We start from the raw sequence: 17,099 nt of genomic DNA, 5'->3' as shown, positions 1-17,099 counted from the left end.
GCCAGACACACCCCTGGCCCAATCCACTAGCGCCCGAGGACTGGACCGATGCGCCGGCGCCCGAGGACTGGCCCGACCCGACGGTGCATCAGTGCATTTCTTTCCTCTTTACCTTCCCAACAAATCCCTCAACAAGCATAAACTTGTCCAAAACTTGAACTGCTTGGATAATTTATAAATTCCTACCATTTTGCTTCATCAAAACTGTTTCACAGCAGAACATTTCTAATGCTCTGCTCCCTAACTTGAATTTAAAATCAGGATCACAGACACTCTACCTGTGTCAAAAAACCCAACTGAAAACACATCTGTTTAAATTGACCTACTCACTAAAACCCTAACCCTAACACTAAACCTTTTGCAAAATAATTTCTCATCTGTTTCATTGACCTACTAACATAACTGTTTTTCACTAACGCTAAAGACTTCTAACATTTGTGATCCATTGTGTCCCCCATCTTTGGTTATTGTAATCTTGCAGAATTGGTGGCTGCCTTATAGTTTTTGTCCTACTCTAATTCTTCTTCATCGATCCTTTCCCCTTTAAAATGCTTTCCCAACACAACAATGGTTCTACCAACACGTCTCAGTACTCGTTAACGGGCCAACCTATGCACACTGCTTTGATTAAAACCAATGAGAACTTTATTTGCACCTTTCATAGAGAAAAATTGTGCCATTTTTCTTGATGTTGGCAAAATGACTTTTTCTTGCAATAGATATTCTCTCATCATTGGCTTCAATAAAGACTCCATCTTTGTAAATATATGTGTGGTAATGACCAGATGAAGAACCAATTCTTTTGTGACAAATCACAGTGGCCAGGCGGTATTTCTGTTTTACGTTATTGACCGGAATATCAATTAAGCCAGGTGGTGTCACATACCTTCTTTTCACATCCGCCTGAGCCTGTCTGGGCAGATACAAAGTTATCAAATCACAGTCTCCAAAAGATATTTGTCGTTTTACCTCTGCAAAGCACATGTTACACTGTTTACTTCCACAGACGTTTTTGACAGCTTCAACAAAAAGTGCAGTAAGGGAATCCTTTCCATCTGAATGCTGTGCTAGAAAGAACATATTGTCTTGGTGGAAATGGTTTATTTCCGTCTCCTTGCATTCGCCACATGTGTTTTTACAAGTTATCTGGAGATTGGTTTTAACTCCACAAATATTTAGCCATTGCAGAAAAGGTTCCATAAAGTCAGCTACATCATTCTGTCTCGCTAATCTTAAATCTGGCCTGAACTGACTCATCTCCTTTAGAACTGGGAGGATATCTCGCATATTGAAGCACTCACCTGGATTATGAAGTGCTGTCAGGAACAATTCTGCACATAGAGGTGTTTGAGAGTAGCTCTCCAAGTCTTTTCTGGGCATTGGAATAAGTTTTTCTTTAACTATGTCAATGTTTAATGCTGCCTGTAATGAGGAATTCAGCCAACAGTTGTTGAAGCAGTTGCTGAATTTACAAATTGCAGAAGTTAAAAGGAGCTTGTCCTGCCCATTTTGAGTTTGATTTGTGGTTTCCACTGATCCACAACCTAAAGGCCTCTCCTCTTGACTTAGACTTGTATCTGTAGTATCGATGGATGTATCTGGAGATGTTCTGTTCCTGTTTCTTCCAAGTGTTCTCTTTAACTTAGAAAAGGATGTTCTCACTTTTCTACAGATTCCAGAAAAAAGGTTATTGCAAAAAGTACTATTTCCAAAACAAGCCATCTCGCAGGAACGTGGTTGGTTAAACTTGTAAAGGATCCAATATACAATGGTTTTGAATTAGAATTTGGTTATACTTGTCAATTTTTTTCTTTGTCCAGGTGATATCAAATGACATCATTTGACATAGTCCAGTTGTGTAATATTGTTTAATTATGACAACATAAATACGGCGAATGACATCATTGAGTTATCGTCATGATGACATCATGATGACATCACAATGATGACACCTTCATCATGAACACCAGTTTGAGAGCATGCTATCATTTTGTGCTCATGACATCATCAGCTGATGTCTGCAACTGCATTCACACCGGGATTCAAGCATCAAATTTGCGTCTGCTGCCTCTCTATTGACACGCGTCAAATTTACTGCTCAATGCCTGCCCTTGACGCCCTGGCTGCGGAACAACCGCCAACGTTTTTCTGGACTTCACTTTATTTGTATTTTTCTGTGTATAGATATTACGTTTTTTAGATAAATTTTCATATAAAAAGTGTGCAGTCACTTCTGATGCTTTTTAGTGTCACGTATGAATCTAAATGAATCTTTTTTATTTTTATTTTTTTTTTCTCAGGAAACTTTTAGTCAATTCTGATGAAACATCAAATCACCCTTGAATCCTTCGTCACTTCCGGTGAACAGGAAACGCATCCTCACTTGACATGGTTCGCGACCAATCCTCAACGACTTTGAGGACATGACGATCACATTTCAACCAATGAGCGCAGGCCTTGTTGGGTCCGCCCTCCCCCTGTGCTGAAAACGCAACAGAGCTGACACAGAACGGCAGCAGGTGGACTGTGGAGCAGAACCGTCATCCCAGCCTGTGGCGTTCGTCATTTCTGTGAACTAAAACGGTTCCGGGTTTTGTTCGGGAGACTGCTGTCGCACTTCGGCCACCATGTCGACGGATATTACTGCAGGTGTGCAGCATGTCTCAGTGGGTAAGAAAGAACCGAGGTTAGCCAGCTAGCCGGGTTAGCTTCTTCCTCCGGACATGTGTTGTCTCCTCCTGCAGATTGCGTCAGTTGTACTTCCAGCTATCCCGCTGGTTCCTCATACTGCTTTTCTCCGATTATGGGTTCATTTGAAAAATTTATGAGATAAACATTAGTCAGGTGTTTGATCCTGCAGCTCTCGAGCGAATGAACGGTATACCGACAGCTGTGTGAATCTAATGCTTAATTAAGGAGGAGGAGGAGGAGGAGTGACCAAACATGACCTTGTTGGGTCGTGGAAATGTTCATCATCAACCATCGTAGAGTTTCTGAAGATTCGTGTACAGTTTTTGATTCTGTAATGGTGCTCCATTCTTTTCACTGACATCCCGTTTGACTCAAGGCCACCCAACCAGTAGGCGTGTAACGATTCATTTAAAGATCCGATTCATCGTCAATATTGGTTCATAATCCGATTCTCTAATTATAAGTGGATCCAGATCCTCTTCATCCAAACTTCCAGCAGTGAGACTCAGACAGAAATTCCTGCTACTGAACAGTTTTCCAGATTCTTGGATTTCTTCCAGATCATCAAGTTAAATGAAATCTGAGTCCAAACCAACAAGTAAACTAGAATGAATGTCAAATCCATTCACATGTTAGTTTCCTAAAGTTCTCCACTGTTGTTTTTCCACATCCAAAGAATCCAAAGGGAACATTCTTAGAACATTCTAGACACTGGATGGTCACATGACTTTATTCAAAGTCTGTCCACACATTGGACTGGAATGATGGACTGATCTGTTGAACAACAGGTCTTGTGCTGAACAGTTTCAGTTCTTACATCCCATAATAGTTGCTTCAACAGCAGGGCACTTTGCGAGGATGTAGAATGTATTTTTATCTGAATGTTGTACTTTAATGGAACACGGCCTTTTGACCCCCCCCATGCTTTCCGCTGTCACACGGCTGCAGCTCACATCACACTTCTGACCGGACCAGTGAGAATCAGAGGCGATTTTGGAAACAGGCTTCAGATTGACTTGATATGCGGCTTTTTAAGACGTTTAGGTTGTGGAGTTTTGGTTAAAAACCTCATAATTAAGACACCAATGGGCATGTTTTTATTCAAAGAACAGCAACGTTGTCATAAGGGGACTTTAATACTCAATATAAGACTGGGGGGGCAACACCTTCAGGGACATTCAGCTTCAGTTTGACTTATGAAATTATTTTTAAGAAAACTGAATTCAAACAAATCATCAGGTCACAGAGTTTCAAACACTGGTTGTATGAAAATTCCTTCATATCCAATACTGCTTTTGGAATTCAGTTGAATAGATGTATCTGTTATTAGGCCAGGACTTTATTCTTAAGTGGAAGGTGATTCATAGACCTACTTATATGAAAATGGTGCTTTTAACTTGTTCTTGTGGCATTTTTCTAACGAACTCCTGATGCTCTGCAGAAACTATGAAAACCACACAGGTTTTTAGTTTTTGGTTAAAAATGGCATCATCGTAATTAAAAGACCCCACGGAACGATTCTACAATAAGTAAAAAGATGATTGAGTGGCAGGTTGGAAGTCTTGATGTGATTTTTGGAACAAATTCCCAACAAACGAGCGTTTCCTCCATCTTCAAACAAAGAAATCTGCTGCAGCCATTCTGGTTCTAGCTGACACTGTTCACCTAGAAGTGAAAAGGATCCGTGTCAAAGAAGGAGGATGACCATCCATGGTTCCGATGATGCTGAAATCATTTTACATTTAAAGCTTTGACTTGTGAACATTCTGGGAAGGTTTATTTTTTGAACAGGACCTGAACCTGCTTCTCAAGCCGTTTCCGATTACGTTTTTGTGTGACTAAAAGATGTAGTTATGTGGCTGTTGTGAGGGGATTTCACGGCTCTCATGTAGCCCATGGGTTCCTGAAACCATCCCTTTGATTCGTTTGGAGCCCCTCGCCGTCTCAGTGTCACTCCGACATAAGCGTGTGTTTCTGATGCACGCCCCTCAGCAGCAGCGCCGCCTCCAGCCAGAGAGCTAACAGCTTCCAACCGCATCCGTGTCTCCCAGGTGAGCTGTACGTGTCCGACAAATGTGGCAGCGACCAGGATGGTGACGGCTCGGAGCAGAAACCCTTCAAAACTCCCCTCAAGGCAAGTTCTGCGTCAGCTGCAGGTGGACTGAGGTGTCCGTAATCATCAGTAGAGGATGTCGTTGCTCTGTCCTCGCCTCATTGTTCTTGTCTTCGTCTGTCAGGCTCTGCTGTTTGCAGGCAAGGAGCCATTCCCCACCGTCTATGTGGACTCTCAAAAGGACGGCGAGGTAGTTTCACCTCCTGCTTGGTTTTACCGTAGAGCTCCTGGTCATCCTGACTTTTTCCTTTCAGCTTTTCTTTTACACACACAAAGTTGAAGGTTTAATGCTTCTGTTGATGACACTGTCCTCCTTCTTCAGCGCTGGGCAGTGATCTCTAAAACGCAGATGAAGAACGCAAAGAAGGCCTTTAACCGCGAGCAGCTAAAGAGTGATTCCAAAGAAAAAAAAGAGGTTGGTCCCCCAGCTGCCCCTTCGTTAGACGGATTTTGTTTCAGGACGGGGCGGATGAAATGTGTCCACGTTGATCCATGTTTGTGGTTCAGGCAGAGGACATCGAGAGGAGAGAGAAGAACATGGAGGAGGCCAAGAAGATCACCATAGAGAATGACCCCAGCCTGCCTGCGCCTGAAACGGTCAGTGTTCTCCCAGGCGACCTGCTTTCTGTCACCGCCTAGAGAATGTCATCTGTCAAATAAAATAGTTTTAACTGTAGGTTCTCTGTCGAAGCGCATTGCATTCTACTAAAGAAAAGCTCAAAGTGTTTGTGTCACAGACGTGATCGTTGAGTTTATGCGCTGATCACTATATCACCAGTTTCTTTTTGTTCTTCCTTCTGACTTTATCCACAAAGATTACAGAGCAAAACATGGGAGAAGTATCAAATACCGTCCAGTAGGATCTGTTTGTTTGTTTCTGTTGTTTGCAAGTCAATCCTGACGATTATGTCCTGCAGCAAAGTCTGTGGAGACCAGGATGCTCACGCTGTGGGTGTGGTCAACTTTATGGCTCAGTCTGTTTTTCAAAATTATCTTTTTCTGTTTTTACTTTTTTCTTTCTTATTTTGACTAGAATTTTTCATAATTTTTTCCCTCTCTCTATATTCTTTTTTTTTTGTAGATTTTTTCTGATTTTCACTAGAATCTTTCTGATTTTTCTCTATTTTTTTCTGATTTTCCCTATATATTTTCAGTTTTTTCACTAAATATTTTTTCCAACTTCCATCGTCCATTTGACTTCAACAGTTGATGTGCTAAAGCAGGGAGACAAGGACACGTCTACAACCTTTGGGCCTAAAAGGTCAACTTTTAAACTGCTGTCAAGTTCCAGTGAAATGGATCTATGCACCTTATACTTTGTCATTAAAGTCGTTAAAACATGTTAAAGTGTCGTCTCATTTAGGTAAATAGCTTGATTATTTCTCTTTGGTATTCTCAGCTCAGCTTAGGTTCATAAGTTCAGGGTCAGAAGAAACGGGGTCGTCTCTCCATTTCCCAACAAAACTGTGTTTGCAGGTTAAAATTCGGCACCTGGAGGAAAAGCGGGGGCAGCGGGTCAAAGTGTTTGGATGGGTGCACCGCCTCAGGAGGCAGGGTGAGGAAAATCAGCAGATTCTGAAATATTCTGTAAACATACTTGCCTCTGTGACCTGATGACTTTGTGTCCTGCAGGGAAGAACCTGATGTTCATCGTTCTGAGAGACGGAACGGGTTTCCTGCAGTGTGTCCTGTCTGATAAACTGGTACGGCTTTGTTGCTTCATTGGTGTTTCACTTTAATCACTGTAATTCTTCCTGTCAGTTAAACTTTTATTGTTTTCTTTAAATGTTTGAAGTCTGAAATAGAATTTGTCCATAAATCCAGACTTAATTAGAAGCAGCTGTTTGAGTTTGAAGGAGGACTCGGACCAAACTCTGGAATCCTTAGTGCTCCAACACAAACCTTGAAGGAGAAATAGACTGTTTACAAATCTTCTAGATGAAATCAGGTGATTGGATAGTCGTTTGTAGACCACAATGCATTGCATCGGAACATTTTTTACCAACAAAATGTATTTAAATGTGTTTTTTAATGAACCATCAACATTTTTATCTTTAGAAAGACCGTAGATTCAAAGATAATTATCGCAAAATACTCGTATCAATTACAGTTTAACTTGGTGAAATCCGTTACCAAAAAAAAAAAGTCAGTCCAGTTCTCACATACAGTCGATGGTTTTCCCTTAAGCACTACCAAACATTAAAATAATGTGTAATATTAAAAAGGGAGTGGAAAGTCCCCGATGTAGTAAGGCTATGAAAAGCCAGTTTCAATTTGAATGTTTAAAACGTTTTAAAGAATGTTTTTATGACAAATAAAAAAAGTGAAACTATAAAAATCTATTTTGATAACTCATTGAATTGAATGGAGCAGGTGCAGATTTCATCCAGTTTTTTAAACATCCATCCGTTCCTTTTCTGAACCCGCTGTATCCCTTTGGGGGTCATAGGGTTGCTGGAGCCCGTCTACTGTTGGGTGGAGGCGGGGCACTCCTTGGATAGGTCGACGGTCTGTCACATGCACACTTGGAGTAACCAATCAACCTATGAAGCATGTTTGGGGAGATACCCGCCCAAATACACGGGAAGAACATGCAAACTCCTCACAGAAAGGTCCCAGCGGGGATTTGAACCTTCTAGCTGCACAGTAGTGCAGCGGTTAGCGAGAGCGCTAACCACTTTTGTTTAAACGAAGAAAAGATGAATAGCATCTACTTGTGTTTTGTCTTTTTCAGTGCCAGTGCTACAACGGCTTGATGCTGTCCACAGAGAGCTCCGTGGTTCTGTATGGGACCATCAACGCAGTTCCTGAGGGGAAGCAGGTAAACGCCCGCCGAGAGTCAAACCACCTCTGCAGGCAGATGTTGAGCTGGTGTTTTCACCCATGAGTGGAGTCTTTCTGCACACGTTTGGTTGTCAAGCCGTAGAAGACTTTCCCTCATGTGTTCAGCCGGTGCGCCTCTCCTCTGCCAGGCGCCCGGCGGCCACGAGCTGCACTGCGACTTCTGGGAGCTGATCGGATTGGCCCCGGCAGGTGGCGCCGACAACCTGCTGAACGAAGAGTCGGACGTGGACGTCCAGCTCAACAACAGACACATGATGATCAGAGGGGAGAACGTGTCCAAGATCCTGCGAGTGCGCTCCACGGTGACCCAGTGCTTCAGGGACCATTTCTTCAGCCGCGGATACTACGAGGTTCGGGCACTGCAGCTTTGTTCAATCACGCGGAAAGAAACGCCAATCAAAGCAGAACTTGGTGTTGCAGCAGCAGTAGGTGGGCGGGCAGCCCATGATCGTAAGATTACAGGTTCGATTCCCGCCTTGCCCGCCCATGTGTCGAAGTGTCCTTGGGCAAGACACTGAACCCCACCTTGCCTCTGGTGGGAGGTTGGCGCCAGTGTTCGGCAGCGGAGCCGCCGTGTGAATGTGTGTGTGACTGGAAAGCACTTTGGGCCTTGTAGGTAGAAAAGCGCTATATAAGTATACGCCATTTACGCCATTTAGGTCTAACAGGAAATGCTCTGAGTGGGGCTTTGGGCGTCGGCCCGTAAAACCTCCATCTGAACCTCAGAGAGGGTTTGAGTGATAAAGTAGAAGGAACAGCCTGCTGCAGTGAGTCATAGCAGTACCTGCATCACAACAGTTAAACTAGCATTATAGGCAGTTAACCTGAGTAGAAAAACATTTGGCTTCTTGTTGAGACGTATTCCTGGTTACCAAGTTGTGTGTAGCTGGGTTTGGATCTCTGGAAAGCACAGTTCTCCTTCTGCTGTGTGTGCAGATCACTCCTCCCACCTTGGTGCAGACTCAGGTGGAAGGCGGCTCCACGCTCTTTAACCTCAACTACTTCGGCGAGGAGGCGTACCTGACTCAGTCGTCCCAGCTCTACCTGGAGACCTGCATACCAGCGCTGGGCGACACCTTCTGCATCGCCCAGTCCTACCGGGCCGAGCAGTCTCGCACCCGCAGACACCTGGCTGAGTGAGTCCCGCGCTCAGACCGCCGGCACGCTGCACGGCTTCCATTTCCCCTTCACACGCCATGAAAACACTCGCACGACCTCCCGGTGAGAGGCTGCAGCTCAAACAGCTTTTGAGGTTTTTCTTTTATTTGTTTGCGTCAGAGGCCCAAGAAAATCCATTCAGTGCTTTAAACTATCGCTCAAACCTTTTAGAACATCGCAGTTTCTACGCCAACTATTCACATTTTTCCCATGATTCATTGTGGTGACTTTCAAACGGAGCACCCAAAAGAAAAAGTGGATTAAAAGAAAAATCTGGTTTAAAGTTTAAAGTTCAGCAAACAGCTTAAAATGTATCAAAATTAAATTTTAAACTATCAGAAGTTTTAGATATGGTGAGATCAGCTAAATCTATAACATTGTGACAGTTTGATAATTTTACAAAAAGTAGTTTTTTCAATGGAACACCAGTGAGGTCAGTAAAAAGGTGTTAGTGTGAAACGGAGTCTGATCCGGTTTAAATAGACTCCTCTGTCTACATGAAAGCAGAACTGGGTTTTCTTCAGCAGAAAGAAGGGAATTGATCCAAAAACCACAACAATAAGGCAACAAACGGCAGAAACAATGACTCCATGACATTAGGCATGGAGGAGGAGGTGTGATGGTATGGGGCTGTTTCTCTGGATCCAGACTCTTGGACAGACTGTTACAACTTTTTTTCTTGATAGAAAAAAAGTTTAATGTTTTGTTTTTTAATTTCTTCAGTAAACTTTAGCTGCTAAATAATGAATTTGCAATAAAGTACAGAATGCAGTGACTGTTCAGATGGAGGATCTGTAGAGGTGGACACACTGATAAAGGAAATAATTTGAAAAAACAGTTTGGTGTTTTTTTTTCAATCCAGGATTTCCTTTTTATGAGTTTAGGGACAGTTTACAAAACCTTTTTTTTTTTTAAGTACGACTTTAATGTCGTAAATTTTACAACTATAAATCTCGTAAGTTTACGAGAATTTTTTTTTTAGATAAATAAATAAAAAACTAAATTTACTAGAGTAAACGTCGTGAATTTATTTTATTTTCTCGTAAATGCTTTAAAAAAGATGAATTAATATTAAAATTTTAAAAAATAACGCAACAGTTTGAGATTTATAGTTGTACAGTTGCAACTAAAAATGTTGTAAATTTATGAGGAAAAAAACTCGTAAAGTCATGAAGTTACAAGTTATTTCTCGTAAATTTACGACTTTAAACAAATTAAAATTATTAATAAAATAAAGTAAAATTATGGGATTTAAAGTAGTAAATTTACGAGAAAAAAACTTCTAAATTTATGACATTAAATCTCGTTATTTTATTTACTTCATTTTTTTTTTGAGGGCCCTAAAACTCTGTTGTACTTTTTGTATCTTCAGCTGTTTTAATTTTATTTATTCTAATCATTCATTTCAGGATACTGAATACTTTTTAAAGATAAATGTCGAGTTTCTGGTTTGGTTGTTTTAAATATGTTCCTGTGGCCTTTTTAACATGATGGAGGACACACATTTTTTATATATATATATATATATATATATATATATATATATATATATATATATATATATATATATATATATATATATATATATATATATATATATATATATATATATATATATAAAAATTGGATTAAAATAGCATTTTTAAGTATTTGTTGATTGAAAGTGTTGTGAATCAGGAGCAGACAAAAACATTCAGTTGGAGAAGGATTGTAGTCGTCTTCATGAAATCCTCAAGCTCCCTCCTCTGTTCTGATGCTTCCATCTGTGGATTACTCCTCATTCCAGCTGGAATCTGGTTCTAGCTCTGATATTGCTTGGCATCTGTTGTGTGTTTGTGTGAATGACGTGAGTCTTCTTGTCTGCAGATACACTCACATAGAGGCAGAGTGTCCCTTCATCACCTTTGAAGACCTGCTGAACCGGCTGGAGGACCTGGTGTGTGACGTTGTGGACCGAGTGCTCAAGTCCCCCGCTGGTCAGCTGCTGTATGACATCAACCCGGTCTGTGTTCCGTAAGCGCCTGAAGGGTTCTGCTCACAAACGGGTTTCTTACCGTTGAAATCTTTTTCAGAACTTCCAACCCCCCAAACGGCCGTTCAAGAGAATGAACTACACTGAGGCCATCGAGTGGCTCAAAGAGCACGACGTCAAGAAGGACGACGGGTCCTACTACGAGTTTGGAGAGGTGGGGATCAAACAGGAGACGTTCACTGAATGCACTGAATACTCAGCCACCAACATTGCAATAAAGTCACATTCGGCCTTCAGTGGGAGCGAGGTTAAGTAAGGCCAAATAGTGACATGTGACCCAATGACGCCAGTTAGCCTGCATCGATGCTCTAGTGCAGTGTTTTTCAACCAGTGTGCCGCGGCACACTAGTGTGCCGTGGGAGATGGTCAAGTGTGCCGTGGAAAATTGCCCTCATTAACTGATCTAAAAGCATTTCCCATCTCCAGGAAATCAGCTCTTTGTTCATCCAAACAGGTCCTGATAAAACACTGAGTAGTTAGGACTATAAACGATCATAAAATACTTTTTTCTTTGTGTTTATTTGATTCTATTAAAGACATTTTGATAAGAATGACGGTAACGCGAAATAGCTGCAGCTATAACTGTGTAAGGAAAAGTCCCGCAGCTTTTACTGTCTCCACGACTCCACCAATCATTCTTGAAGGCTTAATCACATGTCATCAGTCTGACCAATCAGAAGTGGTTAAAGTCTCCACTTCCTTGTTCCAATTTAGCTCATAACTCAGTCAGTTCCGACAAAAACACCAGCTAAAGCTCGTCTTTAGCGGTGTAGCTTTCCACAGAATCCGGTATCAGACCGTGGAACAAGTGAACAAAACAATGAAGCTCAGAGACGCGAGTCTTTCTGCCGTTTTCTCGCAGTTTTCACACTACATCTCCCATGATGCATTGGCTTAAAGGGACAGCGTCTTGAAAACACAACGAACATACAGTTTGTATGTAACTTAACTTTTATTACATCTTTTAGAAAAACATCTGCAACTTCCTGCTTTTTCTGCCACAATTATCACAAAAATGCACGTCAGATTGCAGTGGGGGGGGGCTGTAGATCAAAACAGACTATGAGTTTCTGCTTTTTTTTTTTTTTTTGGGATGCTGGTGTGCCGCGGGATTTTTGTCAAGGTTAAAGTGTGCCGTGGCTCAAAAAAGGTTGAAAAACACTGCTCTAGTGCAGGTGTCGGCAACCTTTACCAGTCGATTAGCCGTTTGGGATCACTTTTCCACAGAAATTAAAGCACAGGGACCCGCAACAGCCTTTGGAGAACCCGTTGTTTCCAGTGAACGGCATAATTTCTCTCGTTTTTTAAGGTTTTTATGTCATTTCATGGGTTCTGATGAGGACTATTTCCAGAGAGGCCTTCAAACTAGCAAATATGTGGTCATAAACCAGCAGTTCACCCACTTCTCCAATAGATTTTTGTCAACAAACAACTTTTTTCTCATCTGGATCAGGATGTTTCATTGCAAATGCTGCGTGTTTGTTCTGGGATGTCACGCCACATTTCAGACTGTGTTGTTTGCTAATTCCTCGTCACATATGAATCATTCTGGTAAAGTCGTTGAGAGCAAACAAATCTGCCCAGGTGCCATTAAACGGACTGTTTTCTTCAGGAACTTCCATTTTCTCCAGATTCTCCAACGTTGGCCCATCTGGGTCAGAACGTTGTTGGGATGTCTTGCCTGCTGGAATCAGTGACGGAGGTCGATGGTCACACAGAACTTCACTTAGAAAACGTCTACATTTAGAGATTTTTTTGACCTAAAACTCAACCCGTTGGTTTTTTGTTTTATTTTTATGAACCTGTCCTGTTTAGTGCTTGCCGACCGTAGTCGTCAGCACAGGGGAGCCGCTCCAGGGACGAGCAGCTCGCCTGGTGCCGACCCGCTCACAAAAATACAACAGCTGGTGGACAGACGACGCCGAGAGGTTCTGCATGATGGGGCTTTAATGAAATTCTCATTCAACATGTACTGTCCATCCATCCTTTCCCTCCCATCACAGACACGCCCCCTCCACGCGTTCACACACGTTCACAGACACGCCCCCTCCACACGTTCACACACGTTCACAGACACGCCCCCTCCACGCGTTCACACACGTTCACAGACACGCCCCCTCCACGCGTTCACACACGTTCACAGACACGCCCCCTCCACGCGTTCACAGGCGTTCACAGACACGCCCCCTCCACGCGTTCACACACGTTCACAGACACGCCCCCTCCACGCGTTCACACACGTTCACAGACACGCCCCCTCCACGCGTTCACACACGTTCACAGACACGCCCCCTCCACGCGTTCACACACGTTCACAGACACGCCCCCTCTACGCGTTCACAGGCGTTCACAGACACGCCCCCTCCGCGCGTTCACACGCGTTCACAGACACGCCCCCTCCACGCGTTCACACACGTTCACAGACACGCCCCCTCCACACGTTCACACACGTTCACAGACACGCCCCCTCTACGCGTTCACAGGCGTTCACAGACACGCCCCCTCCACGCGTTCACACGCGTTCACAGACACGCCCCCTCCGTGCGTTCATTCAGACACACCCCCTCCACACGAGAGAGACTGCTGCAGCGAGAAGGAAAGCTAGCAGCACTGCATCATTTTAATGCAGTGCTGCTAGCACACAGTTGTTCATGTTTTGTCTGTGTGAAGCAATTATTGATAAATTGGTCCTGGCCTGGGTAATGTTGTGTACTTGAAGAAATATTTCCTGTTTTAGTAGCCCATCTACGGTTCAAATTGATGTTTCAACTTGATATAAACATGTTTACATTTTATTTTTAGCTATTTATGCAATATTTAAGACACTATATAAACAAATTCAGCATCCTCATTTGATAACCATTGGGTATTTGCGTTTTAATTATTCATCTATAGATTGTAAATTTACGAGAGAAAATCTCGTAAATCCCGACTTTAAATAAAATTAATTAGTAATTAAAATAAAGTAACTTTACAAGATTAAAATATTATACATTTACTAGATTTTAAGTCGTAAATGTCTGAATTTTTCTTGTAAATTTTTTACTTTCAATAAAATAAACTTAACATGAAATGATATATTTATACATGATATAAACATGTCTACATTTTATTCTTAGCTATGTATGCAATATTTAAGACACTATGAACAAACTCAACATCCTTATTTGATAAATTTTGGGTTTTTGACCAAGCACTTTAATATTATCTTTGGCTACAAAAATCCATTTCTGTGTCCTTTTATGCTGTATTTGGTATTGTTCACAGTAGCAGTGCTGACCTTGTTTCCTTCATTCTGTTCTGCTGGTTAACTGTCAATCTCAAACTGTTGATTGAAATGTCACTGATGAGCTAAGACAGCGCTGGACGTAACGATAAATTCAGGCGTCTTCATCCAAACTGCGTCCTTCCTCTTCAGCTACGTTCACATACTGTATGCCAAAATGCCACAGCAACTGCTGGTGGCCCTTACATGGACAGCAGTAGGCGGCCGGTGGCCGTCACATGGGCGGCCGGTGGCCGTCACATGGGCGGCCGGTGGCCGTCACATGGGCGGCCGGTGGCCGTCACATGGGCGGCCGGTGGCCGTCACATGGGCGGCCGGTGGCCCTTACATGGGCAGCCGGAGGCGGCCGGTGGCCGTCACATGGGCGGCCGGAGGCCGTCACATGGGCGGCCGGTGGCCCTTAATGGGCGGCCGGTGGCCGTCACATGGGCGGCCGGTGGCCGTCACATGGACGGCAATGGGCGGCTGTTGGCCGTCACATGGGCGGCCGGTTGCCGTTACATGGACGGCCGCCGTCCGGAGACATTTACACATTGTCCTTTTAGAGCTGCTGCCGGCCAGATGTCCGGCTGTGACCGCCCAGCTGTCGCCTGATATTGTAACGGCATCATCCCCGACCGACTTCCTGCCTCCGTTTGCATTTCTGACCACGAGTTTCTGAAAAATCGGGTGGCGGCAGCTGATCTAGAAGATTATGCTGATGTGTCCCCCTCGTGCGGTGGCGGTTGTATATGTGACCGCAGTTACAAACTGCTTACAAGTGCACCTACTGTAATTGTCAGGTACACCAGTGGAGGGCACAGCTTGGATTCACCATGCTGCTGCTATTTTTACAGGAGGGAAGCCTGTGCAGCTGTGGCTTCACCGATGCAAATACAAAGAAAAGGAGGGTGGAAAAGAAAAATTCTCCTTTTCTGGTTTACTAAAAATGTTTTTCTTGTTGTTGCCTCAAACTTTTTCACAAGTGGTTCCAGCTCTAAGTTGCATTTGCCGAATTTCTCAGGACATCCCAGAGGCTCCAGAGAGGCAGATGACCGACGCCATCAACGAGACCATCCTGCTTTGTCGCTTCCCGGCAGAGATCAAGTCCTTCTACATGCAGCGCTGTCCGGAGGACCGGCGCCTCACAGAGTCGGTATGGAAGATGAGAGCTGCAGGGACTCTCGGTAATGTGAAAGAGGTTGAGTCACTGGAATCGCTTCCTCTGCAGGTCGACGTGTTGATGCCCAACGTTGGCGAGATAGTGGGAGGATCCATGCGTATCTGGGACTCCGACGAACTGTTGGACGGATACAAGAGGGAGGGAATCGACCCAACCCCCTACTACTGGTACACTGACCAGGTAAATGTGTGTGTGTGTGTGTGCATCTGCACAGCATGGGAAGCATTCAGAGGTGTGGTCTGACGGGGATGAATGCGGTTTGTGTTCCAGAGGAAGTACGGCACGTGTCCTCACGGAGGATACGGCCTGGGCTTGGACCGCTTCCTCACCTGGCTGCTGAACAGACATCACATCAGAGACGTCTGCCTGTACCCACGGTTCATCCAGCGGTGCCGACCCTGAGCACACGTGCACACTCTCGTGTACAGCCAGGTCTCCGGAACGCAACCGCACAAGCGTAGAACTCCATACTGTTCCCCGATACTTCAGCATCTTCGCTTTTATTGTAAGAAAACAAACGTGTTTTAGTTCTGGGACTTGACCGCTAACCCCGTCCACGTCTGCCTCTGCACAACAGGAGTATTCTGTGATTATATGGACTCAGCCGCTGTCCCCTTCCTTTGTCTCTGTGATCCACCTGGGTTTCATTTTTCGATTGCGTTGCATGTTTGTTCTGAAATTCATATTCAAGCTTATAGCTGTTCAATAAAACAAATCGGTGACACGTTCTGGAGCTTCCAGTTATTCCCTGCAGAGACGAACGAAAAGACAGGCGACTTTAGTTTTCATGTTTATACTAAGAACCAGTAGAAGGCATCTGGGGACAGAAGATCTAAAAATGTGTCTGACGAGCAGCCTGCCTGCATCAGTGGAGCGGACCGTTTGTTCTGAATCTACAACAACTTCTGAACTGAAATAAAAACCTTTCAAAGTTTCTTCTGGGCTGTGGGGGGGTTATTTTACCTCCAGCATTGTTTCTGCTGACGGAGACCGATGTTGGTGTCTTCCTTCAGGAAAAGGCTGTTTGATTGGCGTGTATCCTGGATCCGCTTGATTTACTCAAAAGTTCAGAACAAAAGCTTGTGTGAATGCTGACTGCTGAAGGCGGTTAGTTCAAAACTAACTTCAACAGAGGTCTCAATGGTTAAAAAATGTGTTTTGCAGCCGACGGAGGTACGAAAAATGTTTCAACAGTTCGGGCCGGCTGTGGGGCTGCGGTCAACCCCTGATGGCAACGCTGCAGGCTCAATTCCCGCCTTGCCTGCACATATATTAAAGTTTCCTGAACCCCACCCTGCCTCTGGTGGACGGCTGGCGCCATCATTCAGCAGCAGAGCGCATCAGTCTGCGTCTGTGACTGGAAAGCAGAAAAGCGCTAAATATGTACAGACCATTTAAATTCTTGGTCAACATATACTCTTTCAGACTTAAATCATCAGAAATTTAAGATCCTAATCCCTTCCTCCATTAAAGTAATCTGATTAAATTTGAATTTTACAGAGGAGCTTAGAGTTGAGTAAAAGAAAAGGAAACTGGAAACAAAACCGAATATCTGGAAAAACTGGTATGACTCTGAAAGAATGTTAACAGTTGAAAACAACATTCTGTTTTCATCAAGCTTATAATGAAAAGGGAAAATACGTGTGGCCGCAGTGATGAAGAAGTTAGCAATCAGATGAAAGAAGTAACAAAAGTAATGTGCAGGTCACCATCTCAAAAATACGGAGCCCGTGTCCTGACATGGATAAAATAAAAGATGTCTCGTTCCCACAAATGAATATCTTGTTCCCACGAAATAATATTCTGTCCCAAA

General features: G+C 43.6%; 1 protein-coding gene across 2 annotated transcripts; it reads left to right on the top strand.

Annotated features, from left to right (window-relative positions):
- Nucleotides 1-2,434: 2,434 nt before the first annotated feature.
- On the top strand, nucleotides 2,435-16,014 carry nars1 (asparaginyl-tRNA synthetase 1). Of its 2 annotated transcripts, none has more exons than XM_011482119.4 (15): nucleotides 2,435-2,649; nucleotides 4,743-4,825; nucleotides 4,929-4,994; nucleotides 5,127-5,219; nucleotides 5,312-5,401; nucleotides 6,281-6,359; nucleotides 6,437-6,507; nucleotides 7,539-7,625; nucleotides 7,777-7,998; nucleotides 8,585-8,784; nucleotides 10,673-10,808; nucleotides 10,879-10,992; nucleotides 15,128-15,259; nucleotides 15,335-15,466; nucleotides 15,557-16,014. In XM_011482119.4, the coding sequence occupies exons 1-15, from the start codon at nucleotides 2,628-2,630 to the stop codon at nucleotides 15,686-15,688; spliced, it is 1,659 nt and encodes a 552-aa protein (XP_011480421.1). In that variant the 5' UTR covers nucleotides 2,435-2,627; the 3' UTR covers nucleotides 15,689-16,014. The 2 variants fall into 2 exon arrangements, with proteins under 2 accessions (XP_011480421.1, XP_004075195.1); XM_004075147.5 differs by having other exon boundaries at nucleotides 2,459-2,670.
- The last annotated feature ends 1,085 nt before the right edge of the window (nucleotides 16,015-17,099 follow it).

Source organism: Oryzias latipes, chromosome 12, assembly GCF_053564925.1.
Source record: "Oryzias latipes strain Hd-rR chromosome 12, Olatipes_Hd-rR_3.1".
Lineage (NCBI taxonomy): Eukaryota > Metazoa > Chordata > Actinopteri > Beloniformes > Adrianichthyidae > Oryzias > Oryzias latipes.
This window is presented reverse-complemented; position numbering and strand designations above follow the sequence as displayed.

Bases quoted from the DNA above. Each gene is read 5' to 3' on its own strand.
- nars1 (XM_004075147.5), top strand. From the start codon at position 2,628: ATGTCGACGGATATTACTGCAGGTGTGCAGCATGTCTCAGTGG. The intron at 5,220-5,311 runs GTTGGTCCCCCA...TTTGTGGTTCAG, and splicing joins ATTCCAAAGAAAAAAAAGAG to GCAGAGGACATCGAGAGGAG. The intron at 5,402-6,280 runs GTCAGTGTTCTC...CTGTGTTTGCAG, and splicing joins GCCTGCCTGCGCCTGAAACG to GTTAAAATTCGGCACCTGGA.